Below are 22,245 nucleotides of genomic sequence, written 5' to 3'. Positions count from 1 at the left end.
ACAGAAGGTAAGTATCAGGGTTAGGCACTAGGGGGAGGGTTAGACTGCGATATAGAAGGTAAGTATCAGGGTGAGGCACTAGGGGGAGGGTTAGGCTGTGATACAGAGGGTAAGTATCAGGGTTAGGCACTAGGGGGAGGGTTAGGCTGTGATACAGAGGGTAAGTATCAGGGTTAGGCACTAGGGGGAGTGTTAGGCTGCGATACAGACGGTAAGTATCAGGGTTAGGCACTAGGGGGAGTGTTAGGCTGCGATACAGAGGGTAAGTATCAGGGTTAGGCACTAGGGGGAGGGTTAGGCTGCGATACAGAGGGTAAGTATCAGGGATAGGCACTAGGGGGAGGGTTAGGCTGCGATACAGAGGGCAAATTTCAGGGTTAGGCTCTAGGGGGAGGGTTAGGCTGCGATACAGAAGGTAAGTATCAGGGTTAGACACTAGGGGGAGAGTTAGGCTGCGATACAGAGGGTAAGTATCAGGGTTAGGCACTAGGGGGAGAGTTAGGCTGTGATACAGAGGGTAAATATCAGGGTTAGGCTCTAGGGGGAGGGTTAGGCTGTGATACAGAAGGTAAGTATCAGGGTTAGGCACTAGGGGAAGGGTTAGGCTGCGATACAGACGGTAAGTATCAGGGTTAGGCACTAGGGGAAGGGTTAGGCTGTGATACAGAGGGTAAGTATCAGGGTTAGGCACTAGGGGGAGCGTTAGGCTGCGATACAGAGGGTAAGTATCAGGGTTAGGCACTAGGGGGAGGGTTAGGCTGCGATACAGAAGGTAAGTATCAGGGTTAGGCACTAGGGGAAGGGTTAGGCTGCGATACAGAGGGTAAGTATCAGGGTTAGGCACTAGGGGGAGAGTTAGGCTGCGATACAGAGGGTAAGTATCAGGGTTAGGCTGCGATACAGAGGGTAAGTATCAGGGTTAGGCACTAGGGGGAGGGTTAGGCTCCGATACAGAAGGTAAGTATCAGGGTTAGGCACTAGAGGGAGGGTTAGGCTGCGATACAGAGGGTAAGTATCAGGGTTAGGCACTAGGGGGAGGGTTAGGCTGTGATACAGAGGGTAAGTATCAGGATTAGGCACTAGGGGGGGGGGGTTAGGCTGCGATACAGACGGTAAGTATCAGGGTTAGGCACTAGGGGGAGGGTTAGGCTGTGATACAGAGGGTAAGCATCAGGGTTAGGCACTAGGGGGAGGGTTAGGCTGTGATACAGAGGGTAAGTATCAGGGTTAGGCACTAGGGGGGGGGGTTAGGCTGTGATACAGAGGGTAAGTATCAGGATTAGGCACTAGGGGGGGGGGTTAGGCTGCGATACAGACGGTAAGTATCAGGGTTAGGCACTAGGGGGAGGGTTAGGCTGTGATACAGAGGGTAAGTATCAGGGTTAGGCACTAGGGTGAGGGTTAGGCTGTGATACAGAGGGTAAGTATCAGGGTTAGGCACTAGGGGGAGGGTTAGGCTGTGATACAGAGCCTGTATTGCCACGGTCATGACTTACCCAATGGTGTCACCAGCGCTGCGCTCGGCACAGGAGAGGAGAGAAGGGTCATGTTAGACTGGTGCTACCAGATAGGTCTACACTAAGTAATGTTACTATAAGACAATGGTGTAACTGATATCACTACACCTGCACTCACTTTGTCCCTAAATATAAAGTTATCCCTATTATGTGCGTCCCTACTGGACTTATTATTCTTTATTTAGAAGGCTACAAAGCTGGGCGCTGTACACGGGGGATGGGCGCTGTTAGAAATGATGGTGTAGGTAGGGAAAGGCAGAGGACATGAGGAAAAAAGGAGGGTCCTGCTCGTGAGAGCTTACAATCCATCACCGAGCACACCCCCACCCAAATTGTAAAAAGGGGGGTTCAGTTGTTGCGTGCCTACATGGCTGGACCGAGCACGCCACCATCCACACTGTGTGAACATGGTTAACAAAATAGTGCCAGCTCCTTGCCCACCAATTCTTTACTTGCCCTGTGATGTCTGAGGTGCGCAGAAACCCGACTAAACCAATGCCGCCATGCTGGTTTCGGGCTAGGCGCATGCACTAACAGCATCGGAGCCAGCACTTCAGTTGGAGAATGCAGGGTACCGCGGCTAAACACCTGGCTTTAGACATCTCCTGACCTAAGTGCAGGCACAATGGGGACAACTGAATAGAGATCAGAGCTCATTCCTGGTGCTGTTCAATGTCACGTTGAGTTGAATTCCCCCTAGAGCTGCACAGTGAGGCCAGCAATCCTGCGCTGACATCAGGCACATACTCACCTTCCCTTACAGCCTTTTCCAGTCACTGGAAAGAAATAAAAGATCCTGTTAGAGATTTCCTGCAAATCCCCCCAAAGAGCAGCAGAGAGACAGACGGACATCTCACCTGCCGGGGGCTGTACTTCCTCCGGGATCTTTTCTTCCTGTCAATAATAAATAGACGTAATGAAACCAGCACATAGATTGTGTGCCCATAACACGTACCCACTGATCCAACGCTCAGTAATCTGTCTACCAATGTACAGTCATCATGGGTCAGTATTAGGTCCCAGCTGCCTCTTATGCTCAGAATAGTTCTAGGAAAGGTTTAATAACCACTACAGGAATCTGCTCTTATACAGAATGTATGGACAATGCACAGCACCACTATCCACGGGCTATATGCAATCCTTATACCTGCTCTTAGTCTCTATATGCACAGAGAAATCACAGTACCACTTCCCCTGCTCTCATCCTCAATATTAGCTCTAATGGTGGCCATACACGGTGCGATGCACCGTGTAGGGCGACTGCCAATCCGTCGGCAGATGGCAGATGGATTGGATCGTGCTGTCCCCGCTGGCAATCGCGTGGTCCCCACTGACCGCACAATATGCTGGCTCCCCCCTCCACCATCTGAATGGGATCGTACATTGCATATGAACATGCAGAGGATTTGGGGATGCGATTTACGATCCCGCGGGAGCGCGCAGCACGATATCAGGTAGGATATCCTTTACATAGGAGTTACACAATGGTTACATAGACATTACATAGGTTTAACATAGGAGTTACACAGGAGTAACACAGGTTTAACATAGGAGTTACACTGGAGTTACATAGACATTACATAAGAGTAACACGTCTAACATAGGAGTTACATAGACATTACATAGAAGTTACACAAAAGAGTTACATAGACATTACATAGGAGTTACACAAAAGAGTTACATAGACATTACATAGGAGTAACACAGGTTTAACATAGGAGTTACACAGGAGTTACATAGACATTACATAAGAGTAACACGTCTAACATAGGAGTTACAGAGACATTACATAGACGTTACACAAAAGAGTTACATAGACATTACATAGGAGTTACACAATGGTTATATAGACATTACATAGGAGTTACACAATGGTTACATAGACATTACATAGGAGTTACACAGGAGTAACACAGGTTTAACACAGAAGTTACATAGACATTACATAAGAGTAACACGTCTAACATAGGAGTTACATAGACATTACATAGGAGTTACAATGGTTACATAGGAGTTACACAGGAGTAACACAGGTTTAACATAGGAGTTACACAGGAGTTACATAGACATTACATAAGAGTAACACGTCTAACATAGGAGTTACATAGACATTACATAGAAGTTACACAAAAGAGTTACATAGACATTACATAGGAGTTACACAATGGTTATATAGACATTACATAGGAGTAATACAGGTTTAACATAGGAGTTACATAGACATTACATAGGAGTTACATAGACATTACATAGGAGTAACACAGGTTTAACATAGGAGTTACATAGGCATTACACAATGGTTACATAGACATTACATAGGAGTTACACAGGAGTAACAGGCATTAGACAGGTGTAACACAGGAGTTACATAGACATTACATAGGAGTTACACAGGAGTAACAGTTTTAACATAGAATTTGCATAGACATTACATAGGCATTACACAATGGTTACATAGACATTACATAGGAGTTACACAGGTTTAACATAGGAGTAACACAGGTCTAACATAGGAGTTACATAGACATTACATAGGAGTAACACAGGTTTAACATAGGAGTTACATAGACATTACATAGGAGTAACACAGGATTAACATAGGAGTTACATAGACATTACATAGGAGTTACACAGGAATAGCACAAGAGTTACATATGAGTTACACAGGAGTAACAGAGTAACACAGGAGTTCCACAGGCATTAGACAGGTGTAACATAGAAGTTACACAGGAGTTACAAAGACATTACATAGGAGTTACATAGGAGACAGGTGTAACATAAGTGACACAGGAGTTACATAGACATTACATAAGAGTTAGACAGGAGTAACAGTTTTAACATAGAAGTTGCATAGACATAACATAGGCGTTACACAATGGTTACATAGGAGTTACACAGGTCTAACATATTAGTTACATAGACATTACATAGGAGCAACACAGGTTTAACATAGGAGTTACATAGACATTACACACTGGTTACATAGACATTACATAGGAGTAACATAGGTTTAACATAGGAGTTACACAATGGTTACATACACATTACATAGGAGTAACACAGGTTTAACATAGGAGTTACATAGACATTACATAGGAGTAACACAGGATTAACATAGGAGTTACATAGACATTACATAGGAGTTACACAGGAATAGCACAAGAGTTACATATGAGTTACACAGGAGTAACAGAGTAACACAGGAGTTCCACAGGCATTAGACAGGTGTAACATAGAAGTTACACAGGAGTTACAAAGACATTACATAGGAGTTACACAGCAGTAACATAGGAGTTACATAGACATTACATAGGAGTAACACAGGTTTACCATAGGAGTTACATAGACATTACATAGGAGTAACACAGGATTAACATAGGAGTTACATAGGAGACACAGGAATAGCACAGGAGTTACATATGAGTTACACAGGAGTAAGAGTAACACAGGAGTTCCACAGGCATTAGACAGGTGTAACATAGAAGTTACACAGGAGTTACATAGACATTACATAGGAGTTACATAGGAGTAACAGGCTTAAGATAGGAGTTACACAGGAGTTACATAGACATTACATAGGAGTAACACAGGTTTAACATAGGAGTTACATAGAAATTACATATGAGTTACAGAGTAACACAAGCATTAGACAGGTGTAACAGAAGTTACACAGAAGTTACAAAGACATTACATAGGAGTTACACAGGATTAACATAGGAGTAACAGGCTTAACATAGGAGTTACATATGAGTAACACAGGTTTAACATAGGAGTTACATAGACATTATATATGAGTTACACAGGAGTAACAGAGTAACACAGGCATTAGACAGGTGTAACAGAAGTTACACAGGAGTTACAAAGACATTACATAGGCGTTACATAGGTTTAACATAGGAGTAGCAGGCTTAACATATGAGTTACAGATGAGTAACACAGGTTTAACATAGGAGTTACATAGACATTACATAAGAGTTACACAGGAGTAACATAGGAGTAACACAGGTTTAACATAGGAGTTACACAATGTTTACATACACATTACATAGGAGTTACATAGACATTACATAGGAGTAACACAGGATTAACATAGGAGTTACATAGACATTACATAGGAGTTACACAGGAATAGCACAGGAGTTACATATGAGTTACACAGGAGTAAGAGTAACACAGGAGTTCCACAGGCATTAGACAGGTGTAACATAGAAGTTACACAGGAGTTACAAAGACATTACATAGGAGTTACACAGGAGTAACAGGCTTAACATAGGAGTTACATAGGAGTAACACAAGTTTAACATAGGAGTTACACAGGAGTTACATAGACATTACATAGGAGTAACAAAGGTTTAACATAGGAGTTAAATAGACATTACATAGGAGTAACACAGGTTTAACATAGGAGTTACATAGACTTTACACAGGAGTTACATATACATTACATAGGAGTTACATAGACATTACATATGAGTAACAGGTTTAACACAGGAGTTACACAGGTTTAACATAGGAGTTACATAGACATTACATAGGAGTAACACAGGTTTAACATAGGAGTTATATAGACATTACATAGGAGTAACACAGGTTTAACATAGGAGTTACATAGACATTACATAGGAGTTCCACAGGAGTTACATAGGAGTAACAGAGTAACACAGGAGTTCCACAGGCATTAGGTAAGTGTAACATAGAAGTTACACAGCAGTTACATAGACATTATATAGGACTTACATAGACATTACATAGGAGTAACAGGTTTAACATAGGAGTTACACAGGAGTAACATAGAAGTTACATAAACATTTCATAGGAGTTACACAGGAGTAACAGTGTTAACATAGGAGTTGCATAGACATTACATAGGCGTTACACAATGGTTACATAGACATTACATAGGAGTTACACAGGAGTAACACAGGTTTAACATAGGAGTAACACAGGTTTAACATAGGAATTACATAGGAGTAACATAGAAATTACACAGGTGTAACATAGGAGTTACACAGGAATTATATAGACATTACATAGGAGTTACATAGGAGTAACAGAGTAACACAGGAGTTCCACAGGCATTAGACAGGTGTAACATAGGAGTTACACAGGAGTTACATAGACATTACATAATAGTTACACAGGAGTAACAGGAGTTACACAGGCATTAGACAGGTGTAACAGAAGTTACACATGAGTTACATAGGCATTACAGAGGAGTAACATAGACATTACATAGGAGTTACACAGGCATTAGACAGGTGTAACATAGAAGATACACAGAAGTAACAGGAATTACACAGGAGCAACACAGGAGCTACACGGGAGTTACACAGGAGTAACATAGAAGATACACTGAAGTAACACAGGAGTTACACAGGAGTTACACAGGAGTAACACAGGAGTAACATAGACCTTACATAGGAGTTACATAGGCCTTACATAGGAGTACCATAGACATTACATAGGAATTACACAGGAGTTCCACAGGCATTAGACAGGTGTAACACAGGAGTTCCACAGGCATTAGACATTACATAGCAGTTACGTAGACATTTAATAGGAGTTACACAAGAGTAACAGAAGTTACACAGACATTACACAGGAGTTATAGAGGAGTTACACTGGCTGTACACACTCACATCCAACACACCTAGGGTCCTCACACCCTCACACCTAGGGTCTACACACACATCCAACACACCTAGGGTCCACACACACATCCAACACACCTAGTGTCCACACACACTCACCTCCAACACACCTAGGGTCCACACACACTCACCTCCAACACACCTAGGGTCCACACACACTCACCTCCAACACACCTAGGGTCCACACACACTCACATGCAACACACCTAGGCTAGGGTCCATACACACTCACATCCAACACACCTAGGGTCCACACACACTCACATCCAACACACCTAGGGTCCACACACCCTCACCTCCAACACACCTAGGGTCCACACACACTCACCTCCAACACACCTAGGGTCCACACACACTCACCTCCAACACACCTAGGGTCCACACACACTCACATGCAACACACCTAGGCTAGGGTCCATACACACTCACATCCAACACACCTAGGGTCCACACACACTCACATCCAACACACCTAGGGTCCACACACCCTCACCTCCAACACACCTAGGGTCCACACACACTCACCTCCAACACACCTAGGGTCCACACACACTCACCTCCAACACCACCTAGGGTCCACACACACTCACCTCCAACACACCTAGGGTCCACACACACTCACATCCAACACATCTAGGGTCCATACACCCTCACCTCCAACACATCTAGGGTCCACACACCCTCACCTCCAGCACACCTAGGGTCCACAAACCCTCACCTCCAAAACACTGAGGGTCCACACACACTCACATCCAACACATCTAGGGTCCACACACACTCACATCCAACACATCTTGGGTCCACACACCCTCACCTCCAACAAACCTAGGGTCCACACACCCTCACCTCCAACACACCTAGGGTCCACACACAGTCACCTCCAACACACCTAGGGTCCACACACACTCACATCCAACACACCTAGGGTCCACACACACTCACATCCAACACACCTAGGGTCCACACACCCTCACCTCCAACACACCTAGGGTCCACACACACTCACCTCCAACACACCAAGGGTCCACACACACTCACCTCCAACACACTTAGGGTCCACACACACTCACCTCCAACACACCTAGGGTCCACACACACTCACATCCAACACATCTAGGGTCCACACACCCTCACCTCCAACACATCTAGGGTCCACACACCCTCACCTCCAACACACCTAGGGTCCACAAACCCTCACCTCCAAAACACTGAGGGTCCACACACACTCACATCCAACACATCTAGGGTCCACACACTCACATCCAACACATCTAGGGTCCACACACCCTCACCTCCAACACACCTAGGGTCCACACACCCTCACCTCCAACACACCTAGGGTCCACACACAGTCACCTCCAACACACCTAGGGTCCACACACACTCACCTCCAACACACCTAGGGTCCACACACACTCACATCCAACACACCTAGGCTAGGGTCCATACACACTCACATCCAACACACCTAGGGTCCACACACACTCACATTCAACACACCTAGGGTCCACACACACTCACCTCCAACACACCTAGGGTCCACACACACTCACCTCCAACACACCTAGGGTCAACACACACTCACCTCCAATCCACCTAGGGTCCACACACACTCACCTCCAACACACCTAGGGTCCACACACACTCACCTCCAACACACCTAGGGTCCACACACAGTCACCTCCAACACACCTAGGGCCACACACACTCACATCCAACACACCTAGGGTCCACACACACTCACATCCAACACACCTAGGGTCCACACACCCTCACCTCCAACACACCTAGGGTCCACACACACTCACCTCCAACACACCTAGGGTCCACACACACTCACCTCCAACACACTTAGGGTCCACACACACTCACCTCCAACACACGTAGGGTCCACACACACTCACATCCAACACATCTAGGGTCCACACACCCTCACCTCCAACACATCTAGGGTCCACACACCCTCACCTCCAACACACCTAGGGTCCACAAACCCTCACCTCCAAAACACTGAGGGTCCACACACACTCACATCCAACACATCTAGGGTCCACACACACTCACATCCAACACATCTAGGGTCCACACACCCTCACCTCCAACACACCTAGGGTCCACACACCCTCACCTCCAACACACCTAGGGTCCACACACAGTCACCTCCAACACACCTAGGGTCCACACACACTCACCTCCAACACACCTAGGGTCCACACACACTCACATCCAACACACCTAGGCTAGGGTCCATACACACTCACATCCAACACACCTAGGGTCCACACACACTCACATTCAACACACCTAGGGTACACACACCCTCACCTCCAACACACCTAGGGTCCACACACACTCACCTCCAACACACCTAGGGTCCACACACACTCACCTCCAACACACCTAGGGTCCACACACACTCACCTCCAACACACCTAGGGTCCACACACACTCACCTCCAACACACCTAGGGTCCACACACACTCACCTCCAACACACCTAGGGTCCACACACACTCACCTCCAACACACCTAGGGTCCACACACACTCACCTCCAACACACCTAGGGTCCACACACACTCACCTTCAACACACCTAGGGTCCACACACACTCACATCCAACACATCTAGGGTCCATACACCCTCACCTCCAACACATCTAGGGTCCACACACCCTCACCTCCAGCACACCTAGGGTCCACAAACCCTCACCTCCAAAACACTGAGGGTCCACACACACTCACATCCAACACATCTAGGGTCCACACACACTCACATCCAACACACCTAGGGTCCACACACCCTCACCTCCAACACACCTAGGGTCCACACACACTCACCTCCAACACACCTAGGGTCCACACACACTCACCTCCAACACACCTAGGGTCCACACACACTCACCTCCAACACACCTATGGTCCACACACACTCACATCCAACACATCTAGGGTCCACACACCCTCACCTCCAACACATCTAGGGTCCACACACACTCACCTCCAACACACCTAGGGTCCACACACACTCACCTTCAACACACCTAGGGTCCACACACACTCACATCCAACACATCTAGGGTCCATACACCCTCACCTCCAACACATCTAGGGTCCACACACCCTCACCTCCAGCACACCTAGGGTCCACAAACCCTCACCTCCAAAACACTGAGGGTCCACACACACTCACATCCAACACATCTAGGGTCCACACACACTCACATCCAACACACCTAGGGTCCACACACCCTCACCTCCAACACACCTAGGGTCCACACACACTCACCTCCAACACACCTAGGGTCCACACACACTCACCTCCAACACACCTAGGGTCCACACACACTCACCTCCAACACACCTATGGTCCACACACCCTCACCTCCAACACATCTAGGGTCCACACACCCTCACCTCCAACACATCTAGGGTCCACACACCCTCACCTCCAACACACCTAGGGTCCACACACCCTCACCTCCAACACACCTAGGGTCCACACACAGTCACCTCCAACACACCTAGGGTCCACACACACTCACCTCCAACACACCTAGGGTCCACACACACTCACATCCAACACACCTAGGCTAGGGTCCATACACACTCACATCCAACACACCTAGGGTCCACACACACTCACCTCCAACACACCTATGGTCCACACACACTCACATCCAACACATCTAGGGTCCACACACCCTCACCTCCAACACATCTAGGGTCCACACACCCTCACCTCCAACACACCTAGGGTCCACACACCCTCACCTCCAACACACCTAGGGTCCACACACAGTCACCTCCAACACACCTAGGGTCCACACACACTCACCTCCAACACACCTAGGGTCCACACACACTCACATCCAACACACCTAGGCTAGGTTCCATACACACTCACATCCAACACACCTAGGGTCCACACACACTCACATCCAACACACCTAGGGTCCACACACCCTCACCTCCAACACACCTAGGGTCCACACACACTCACCTCCAACACACCTAGGGTCCACACACACTCACCTCCAACACACCTAGGGTCCACACACACTCACCTCCAACACACCTAGGGTCCACACACACTCACCTCCAACACACCTAGGGTCCACACACACTCACCTCCAACACACCTAGGGTCCACACACACTCACCTCCAACACACCTAGGGTCCACACACACTCACATCCAACACACCTAGGCTAGGGTCCATACACACTCACATCCAACACACCTAGGGTCCACACACACTCACATCCAACACACCTAGGGTCCACACACCCTCACCTCCAACACACCTAGGGTCCACACACACTCACCTCCAACACACCTAGGGTCCACACACACTCACCTCCAACACACCTAGGGCCCACACACACTCACCTCCAACACACCTAGGGTCCACACACACTCACATCCAACACATCTAGGGTCCATACACCCTCACCTCCAACACATCTAGGGTCCACACACCGTCACCTCCAGCACACCTAGGGTCCACAAACCCTCACCTCCAAAACACTGAGGGTCCACACACACTCACATCCAACACATCTAGGGTCCACACACACTCACATTCAACACACCTAGGGTCCACACACCCTCACCTCCAACACACCTAGGGTCCACACACACTCACCTCCAACACACCTAGGGTCCACACACACTCACCTCCAACACACCTAGGGTCCACACACACTCACCTCCAACACACCTAGGGTCCACACACACTCACCTCCAACACACCTAGGGTCCACACACACTCACCTCCAACACACCTAGGGCCACACACACTCACATCCAACACACCTAGGGTCCACACACACTCACATCCAACACACCTAGGGTCCACACACCCTCACCTCCAACACACCTAGGGTCCACACACACTCACCTCCAACACACCTAGGGTCCACACACACTCACCTCCAACACACTTAGGGTCCACACACACTCACCTCCAACACACCTAGGGTCCACACGCACTCACATCCAACACATCTAGGGTCCACACACCCTCACCTCCAACACATCTAGGGTCCACACACCCTCACCTCCAACACACCTAGGGTCCACAAACCCTCACCTCCAAAACACTGAGGGTCCACACACACTCACATCCAACACATCTAGGGTCCACACACACTCACATCCAACACATCTAGGGTCCACACACCCTCACCTCCAACACACCTAGGGTCCACACACCCTCACCTCCAACACACCTAGGGTCCACACACAGTCACCTCCAACACACCTAGGGTCCACACACACTCACCTCCAACACACCTAGGGTCCACACACACTCACATCCAACACACCTAGGGTCCACACACCCTCACCTCCAACACACCTCGGGTCCACACACACTCACCTCCAACACACCTAGGGTCCACACACACTCACCTCCAACACACCTAGGGTCCACACACACTCACCTCCAACACACCTAGGGTCCACACACACTCACATCCAACACATCTAGGGTCCACACACCCTCACCTCCAACACATCTAGGGTCCACACACCCTCACCTCCAACACACCTAGGGTCCACAAACCCTCACCTCCAAAACACTGAGGGTCCACACACACTCACATCCAACACATCTAGGGTCCACACACACTCACATCCAACACATCTAGGGTCCACACACCCTCACCTCCAACACACCTAGGGTCCACACACACTCACCTCCAACACACCTAGGGTCCACACACAGTCACCTCCAACACACCTAGGGTCCACACACACTCACATCCAACACATCTAGGGTCCACACACCCTCACCTCCAACACACCTAGGGTCCACACACAGTCACCTCCAACACACCTAGGGTCCACACACACTCACATCCAACACATCTAGGGTCCACACACCCTCACCTCCAACACACCTAGGGTCCACACACACTCAACTCCAACACACCTAGGGTCCACACACACTCACCTCCAACACACCTAGGGTCCACACACACTCACATCCAACACATCTAGGGTCCACACACCCTCACCTCCAACACACCTAGGGTCCACACACACTCACCTCCAACACACCTAGGGTCCACACACACTCACCTCCAACACACCTAGGGTCCACACACACTCACATCCAACACATCTAGGGTCCACACACCCTCACCTCCAACACACCTAGGGTCCACACACCCTCACCTCCAACACATCTAGGGTCCACACACCCTCACCTCCAACACACCTAGGGTCCACACACCCTCACCTCCAAAACACTGAGGGTCCACACACACATGTCTAACACTCCAAGGGTACACACTCACCTCCACTTTTCTAGGGATTACAGCAGGGGTCTCTGGCTGTGGCACCACTTTTTCTAGGCCTTGTTTGAGCCAGTTCAACACTGCAATGCTGGACCTGCAGAAAAACATGGCCACTGAGACACAATGCTCACTATCATTTGAGAAGCACAGAGCGTAGATCATGTTTTCAGAATTTCCCCATCTCAGAATAAGAAGGGAAATGACAGACAAAATGTACTAGTGCCCTCTTAGTGAGTAATGCCTATCCCTGGATGGTTTGGCCCTGCCAAGCTCTTTCTGACTCCTGTGGCTCCTTGCCAACCCCTGCTCCATAAAATACTGGGCCTGCTTCAGAGATGGCGCGGGACTGTGTGCAAAGAGGCAGCAGCGATGCTCACAGCACCCATCTCTGAACAGACGCAAGGGTAGTGGTATAAGGCATCGGGGAATCACCTGTATTAGGAGCTGGGGGTACAGATTTGTCTCTCATGGGGGGGGAAGCCCAGGTGCCCAAATCATCTAAACCTGCATGGGGACCTGTCACTGCTTCCCAAAATGGCACCACAATATGCCTGGCCCCACCAGCATGGGCAGTACAATAGGCCTGGCCCCACCAGCATGGGCAGCACAATAGGCCTGGCTCCACCAGCATGGGCAGCACAATAGGCCTGGCCCCACCAGCATGGGCAGCACAATAGGCCTGGCCCCACCAGCATGGGCAGTACAATAGGCCTGGCCCCACCAGCATGGGCAGTACAATACAATAGGCCTGGCCCCACCAGCATGGGCAGCACAATAGGCCTGGCTCCACCAGCATAGGCAGCACAATAGGCCTGGCCCCACCAGCATGGGCAGCACAATAGGCCTGGCCCCACTAGCATGGGCAGCACAATAGGCCTGGCCCCACCAGCATGGGCAGCACAATAGGCCTGGCCCCACCAGCATGGGCAGCACAATAGGCCTGGTCCCACCAGCATGGGCAGCACAATAGGCCTGGCCCGAACAGCATGGGCAGCACAATAGGCCTGGCCCGAACAGCATGGGCAGCACAATAGGCCTGGCTCCACCAGCATGGGCAGCACAATATTCCTGGCCCCACCAGCATGGGCAGCACAATAGGCCTGGCCCCACTAGCATGGGCAGCACAATAGGCCTGGCCCCACCAGCATGGGCAGCACAATAGGCCTGGCCCCACCAGCATGGGCAGCACAATAGGCCTGGCCCCACCAGCATGGGCAGCACAATAGGCCTGGTCCCACCAGCATGGGCAGCACAATAGGCCTGGCCCGAACAGCATGGGCAGCACAATAGGCCTGGCCCGAACAGCATGGGCAGCACAATAGGCCTGGCTCCACCAGCATGGGCAGCACAATATTCCTGGCCCCACCAGCATGGGCAGCACAATAGGCCTGGCCGTACCAACATGGGCAGCACAATAGGCCTGGTCGTACCAGCATGGGCAGCACGTAAGCTGTTATAGTCGGAGCTTATATGCACCAAGCATGTACACTGTGTCACATGTTCTGTTATATGTACCAACCATGTACACTGTCACATGTTCTGTTATATGTACCAACCATGTACACTGTCACATGTTCTGTTATATGTACCAACCATGTACACTGTCACATGTTCTGTTATATGCACCAAGCATGTACAGTGTGTTCATATCATACCCTTTGCCTGGAGCTGCAACCTCTCCTTCTGATGTGACCACTGGTAGTACCTCCACTGCGGCAGGTGGGGGCGCAGCTACCGGGGCTTGCACAGGGCTGTGTACAGCATATACGGGAGAGGCTGGAGGAATATTCACTTCTGCCATGTAAGAGGGAAAGGCATCAAATATGTACATTTATTCTGCTCCATCCTGTACCCATCACATGACACCCTATACACACCCTGTACCCGTCACATCACACCCTATACACACCCTGTACCCGTCACATCACACCGTATACCCGTCACATCACGCTCCTATGCACACCCTGTACCCGTCACATCACACCCTATACCCGTCACTTCACACCCTATACACACCCTGTACCTGTCACATCACACCCTATACACACCCTGTACCCGTCTCATCACGCCCTATACACACCCTGTACCCGTCACTTCATGCCCTATACACACCCTGTACCCGTCACTTCACACCCTATACACACCCTGTACCTGTCACATCACACCCTATACACACCCTATACCCGTCACATCACACCCTATACACACCCTGTACCCGTCACTTCACACCCTATACACACCCTGTACCCGTCACATCACACCCTATACACACCCTGTACCCGTCACATCACATCCTATCCACACCCTGTACCCGTCACATCACACCCTATACACACCCTGTACCCGTCACTTCACACCCTATACACACCCTGTACCCGTCACATCACACCCTATACACACCCTGTACCCGTCACATCACATCCTATCCACACCCTGTACCCGTCACATCACACCCTATACACACCCTGTACCCGTCACTTCACACCCTATACACACCCTGTACCCGTCACTTCACACCCTACACACGCCCTGTACCCGTCTCATCACACCCTATACCCGTCACTTCACACATTACACACCCTGTACCTGTCACTTCACGCCCTATACCCGTCACATCACGCCCTATACACACCCTGTACACATCACTTCACACCCTATACACACCCTGTACCCGTCACATCACACCCTATACACACCCTGTACCCGTCACATCACGCCCTATACACACCCTGTCCCAGTCACATCACGCCCTATACACACCCTGTCCCCGTCACATCACACCCTATACCCGTCACATCACGCCCTATACACACCCTGTACCCGTCACTTCACACCCTATACCCGTCACATCACGCCCTATACACACCCTGTACACATCACTTCACACCCTATACACACCCTGCACCCGTCACATCACACCCTATACACACCCTGTACCCGTCACACCACGCCCTATACACACCCTGTCCCAGTCACATCACGCCCTATACACACCCTGTACCCGTCACATCACACCCTATACCCGTCACATCATGCCCTATACACACCCTGTACCCGTCACTTCACACCCTATACACACCCTGTACCCGTCAATCACGCCCTATACACACCCTGTACACATCTCATCACACCCTATACACACCCTGTACCCGTCACTTCACACCCTATACACACCCTGTACCCGTCATATCACACCCTATACCCGTAACATCAAGCCCTATACACACCCTGTACCCGTCACATCACACCCTATACACACCCTGTACCCGTCACATCACACCCTATTGACACCCTGTACCCGTCACTTCACACGTTATACACACCCTGTACCCGTCACATCACACCCTATACACACCCTGTACCCGTCACATCACACCTTATACACACCGTGTACCTGTCACTTCAAGCCCTATACACGGCCTGTACCCGTCTCATCACACCCTATACACACCCTCTACCAGTCACATCACACCCTTTACCCGTCACATCACACATTACACCCTATACACACCCTGTACCCGTCACATCATGCTCCTATACACACCCTGTACCCGTCACATCACACCCTATACACACCCAATACCCATCACATCACACCCTATACACACCCTCTACCAGTCACATCACGCTCCTATACACACCCTGTACCCGTCACATCACGCTCCTATACACACCCTGTACCCGTCTCATTACTCCATATACAAACCCTGTACCCTTCACATCACACCCTATACACACCCTGTACCCGTCACATCACACCCTATACACACCCTATACCCGTCACATCACACCCTATACATACCCTGTACCCGTCACATCACACCCTATACATACCCTGTACCCATCACATCACACCCTATACACACCCTCTACCAGTCACATCACACCCTATACACACCCTGTACCCGTCACATCACACCCTATACACACCCTGTACCAGTCACATCACACCCTATACACACCCTGTACCCGTCACATCACACCCTATACACACCCTGTACCCGTCACTTCACACGTTATACACACCCTGTACCCGTCACATCACACCCTATACACACCCTGTACCCGTCACATCACACCCTATACACACCCTGTACCCGTCACATCACACCCTATACACACCCTGTACCCGTCACATCACGCCCTATACACACCCTGTCCCCGTCACATCACACCCTATACCCGTCACATCACGCCCTATACACACCGTGTACCCGTCACTTCACACCCTATACCCGTCACATCACGCCCTATACACACCCTGTACACATCACTTCACACCCTATACACACCCTGTACCCGTCACATCACGCCCTATACACACCCTGTCCCAGTCACATCACGCCCTATACACACCCTGTACCCGTCACATCACACCCTATACTCGTCACATCATGCCCTATACACACCCTGTACCCGTCACTTCACACCCTATACACACCCTGTACCCGTCACATCACGCCCTATACACACCCTGTACCCATCTCATCACACCCTATACACACCCTGTACCCGTCACTTCACACCATATACACACCCTGTACCCGTCATATCACACCCTATACCCGTAACATCAAGCCCTATACACACCCTGTACCCGTCACATCACACCCTATACACACCCTGTACCCGTCACATCACACCCTATACACACCCTGTACCCGTCACTTCACACGTTATACACACCCTGTACCCGTCACATCACACCCTATACACACCCTGTACCCGTCACATCACACCTTATACACACCGTGTACCTGTCACTTCACGCCCTATACACGGCCTGTACCCGTCTCATCACACCCTATACACACCCTCTACCAGTCACATCACACCCTGTACCCATCACATCACACATTACACCCTATACACACCCTGTACCCGCCACATCATGCTCCTATACACACCCTGTACCCGTCACATCACATCCTATACACACCCTGTACCCGTCACATCACACCCTACACACACCCTGTACCCGTCACATCACACCCTATACAAACCCTGTACCTGTCACATCACACCCTATACACACCCTGTACCCGTCACATCACACCCTATACACATCCTGTACCCGTCACATCACACCCTATACACACCCTGTACCCGTCACATCACACATTACACACACCCTGTACCCGTCACATCACACCCTATACACACCCTGTACCCGTCACATCACACCCTATACCCGTCACATCACACCCTATACACACCCTATATCTGTCACATCACACATTACACACCCTGTACCCGTCACATCACACCCTATACACACCTTGTACCCATCACATCACACCCTATACACACCCTGTACCCGTCACATCACGCTCCTATACACACCCTGTACCCGTCACATCACGCTCCTATACACACCATGTACCCGTCTCATTACACCCTACACACACCCTGTACCCGTCACATCACACCCTATACACACCCTCTACCAGTCACATCACGCTCCTATACACACCCTGTACCCGTCTCATTACACCCTATACACACCCTGTACCCGTCACATCACACCCTATACACACCCTCTACCAGTCACATCACGCTCCTATACACACCCTGTACCCGCCACATCATGCTCCTATACACACCCTGTACCCGTCACATCACATCCTATACACACCCTGTACCCGTCACATCACACCCTACACACACCCTGTACCCGTCACATCACACCCTATACAAACCCTGTACCTGTCACATCACACCCTATACACACCCTGTACCCGTCACATCACACCCTATACACATCCTGTACCCGTCACATCACACCCTATACACACCCTGTACCCGTCACATCACACATTACACACACCCTGTACCCGTCACATCACACCCTATACACACCCTGTACCCGTCACATCACACCCTATACCCGTCACATCACACCCTATACACACCCTATATCTGTCACATCACACATTACACACCCTGTACCCGTCACATCACACCCTATACACACCTTGTACCCATCACATCACACCCTATACACACCCTGTACCCGTCACATCACGCTCCTATACACACCCTGTACCCGTCACATCACGCTCCTATACACACCATGTACCCGTCTCATTACACCCTACACACACCCTGTACCCGTCACATCACACCCTATACACACCCTCTACCAGTCACATCACGCTCCTATACACACCCTGTACCCGTCTCATTACACCCTATACACACCCTGTACCCGTCACATCACACCCTATACACACCCTCTACCAGTCACATCACGCTCCTATACACACCCTGTACCCGTCACATCACACCCTATACCCGTCACATCACGCCCTATACATACCCTGTACCCGTCACATCACACCCTATACACACCCTCTACCAGTCACATCACGCTCCTATACACACCCTGTACCCGTCACATCACACCCTATACACACCCTGTACCCGTCACTTCACATCCTATACACACCCTGTACCCGTCACATCACACCCTACACACACCCTGTACCCGTCACATCACACCCTATACACACCCTGTACCCGTCACATCACACCCTATACACACCCTGTACCCGTCACATCACACCCTATACACATCCTGTACCCGTCACATCACACCCTATACACACCCTGTACCCGTCACATCACACATTACACACACCCTGTACCCGTCACATCACACCCTATACACACCCTGTACCCGTCACATCACACCCTATACCCGTCACATCACACCCTATACACACCCTATATCTGTCACATCACACATTACACACCCTGTACCCGTCACATCACACCCTATACACACCTTGTACCCATCACATCACACCCTATACACACCCTGTACCCGTCACATCACGCTCCTATACACACCCTGTTCCCATCTCATTACACCCTATACACACCCTGTACCCGTCACATCACGCTCCTATACACACCCTGTACCCGTCACATCAAGCTCCTATACACACCCTGTACCCGTCATATCACACCCTATACCCGTAACATCAAGCCCTATACACACCATGTACCCGTCACATCACACCCTATACACACCCTGTACCCGTCACATCACACCCTATACACACCCTGTACCCGTCACTTCACACGTTATACACACCCTGTACCCGTCACATCACACCCTATACACACCCTGTAACCGTCACATCACACCTTATACACACCGTGTACCTGTCACTTCACGCCCTATACACGGCCTGTACCCGTCTCATCACACCCTATACACACCCTCTACCAGTCACATCACACCCTGTACCCGTCACATCACACATTACACCCTATACACACCCTGTACCCGCCACATCATGCTCCTATACACACCCTGCACCCGTCACATCACACCCTATACACACCCAATACCCGTCACATCACACCCTATACACACCCTCTACGAGTCACATCACGCTCCTATACACACCCTGTACCCGTCACATCACGCTCCTATACACACCCTGTACCCGTCTCATTACTCCCTATACAAACCCTGTACCCTTCACATCACACCCTATACACACCCTCTACCAGTCACATCACGCTCCTATACACACCCTGTACCCTTCACATCACACCCTATACACACCCTATACCCGTCACATCACACCCTATACATACCCTGTACCCGTCACATCACACCCTATACATACCCTGTACCCATCACATCACACCCTATACACACCCTCTACCAGTCACATCACACCCTATACACACCCTGTACCCGTGACATCACACCCTATACACACCCTGTACCCGTCACTTCACACCCTATACACACCCTGTACCCGTCACATCACACCCTATACACACCCTGTACCCGTCACATCACACCCTATACACACCCTGTACCAGTCACATCACACCCTATACACACCCTGTACCCATCACATCACACCTTATAAACACCCTGTACCCGTCACATCACACCCTATACACACCCTGTACCCGTCACTTCACACGTTATACACACCCTGTACCCGTCACATCACACCCTATACACACCCTGTACCCGTCACATCACACCCTATACACACCCAGTACCCGTCACATCACACCCTATACACAGCCTGTACCCGTCACTTCACACCCTATACACACCCTGTACCCGTCACATCACACTCTATACACACCCTGTACCCGTTACATCACACCCTATACACACCCTGTACCCGTCACATCACACCCTATACACACCCTGTACCCGTCACATCACATCCTATACACACCCTGTACCCGTCACATCACACCCTACACACACCCTGTACCCGTCACATCACACCCTATACACACCCTGTACCTGTCACATCACACCCTATACACACCCTGTACCCGTCACATCACACCCTATACACATCCTGTACCCGTCACATCACACCCTATACACACCCTGTACCCGTCACATCACACATTACACACACCCTGTACCCGTCACATCACACCCTATACACACCCTGTACCCGTCACATCACACCCTATACCCGTCACATCACACCCTATACACACCCTATATCTGTCACATCACACATTACACACCCTGTACCCGTCACATCACACCCTATACACACCTTGTACCCATCACATCACACCCTATACACACCCTGTACCCGTCACATCACGCTCCTATACACACCCTGTTCCCATCTCATTACACCCTATACACACCCTGTACCCGTCACATCACGCTCCTATACACACCCTGTACCCGTCACATCACGCTCCTATACACACCATGTACCCGTCTCATTACACCCTACACACACCCTGTACCCGTCACATCACACCC

At 50.0% G+C, this 22,245-nt stretch overlaps 1 protein-coding gene across 1 annotated transcript in view; it reads right to left on the bottom strand.

Annotated features, from left to right (window-relative positions):
- LOC148501207 (uncharacterized) overlaps window positions 1–22,245 on the bottom strand; it is a 149,362-nt gene that overhangs the window by 42,889 nt on the left and 84,228 nt on the right. The window contains exons 9-13 of the mRNA XM_088450818.1: window positions 15,125–15,263; window positions 13,470–13,563; window positions 2,375–2,411; window positions 2,269–2,293; window positions 1,497–1,514 (exon numbers count right to left, since the gene is read on the bottom strand). Of these exons, the coding sequence (XP_088306944.1) occupies window positions 1,497–1,514; window positions 2,269–2,293; window positions 2,375–2,411; window positions 13,470–13,563; window positions 15,125–15,263 (313 nt within the window). The remainder of the gene's footprint in view (window positions 1–1,496; window positions 1,515–2,268; window positions 2,294–2,374; window positions 2,412–13,469; window positions 13,564–15,124; window positions 15,264–22,245) is intronic.

The sequence above is a fragment of the Taudactylus pleione genome, unplaced genomic scaffold, assembly GCF_031769625.1.
Source record: "Taudactylus pleione unplaced genomic scaffold, aTauple2 ptg000526l, whole genome shotgun sequence".
NCBI lineage: Eukaryota > Metazoa > Chordata > Amphibia > Anura > Myobatrachidae > Taudactylus > Taudactylus pleione.
The sequence above is the reverse complement of the archived record's forward strand: the minus strand, read 5'-3'. Positions and strand labels throughout refer to the sequence as shown.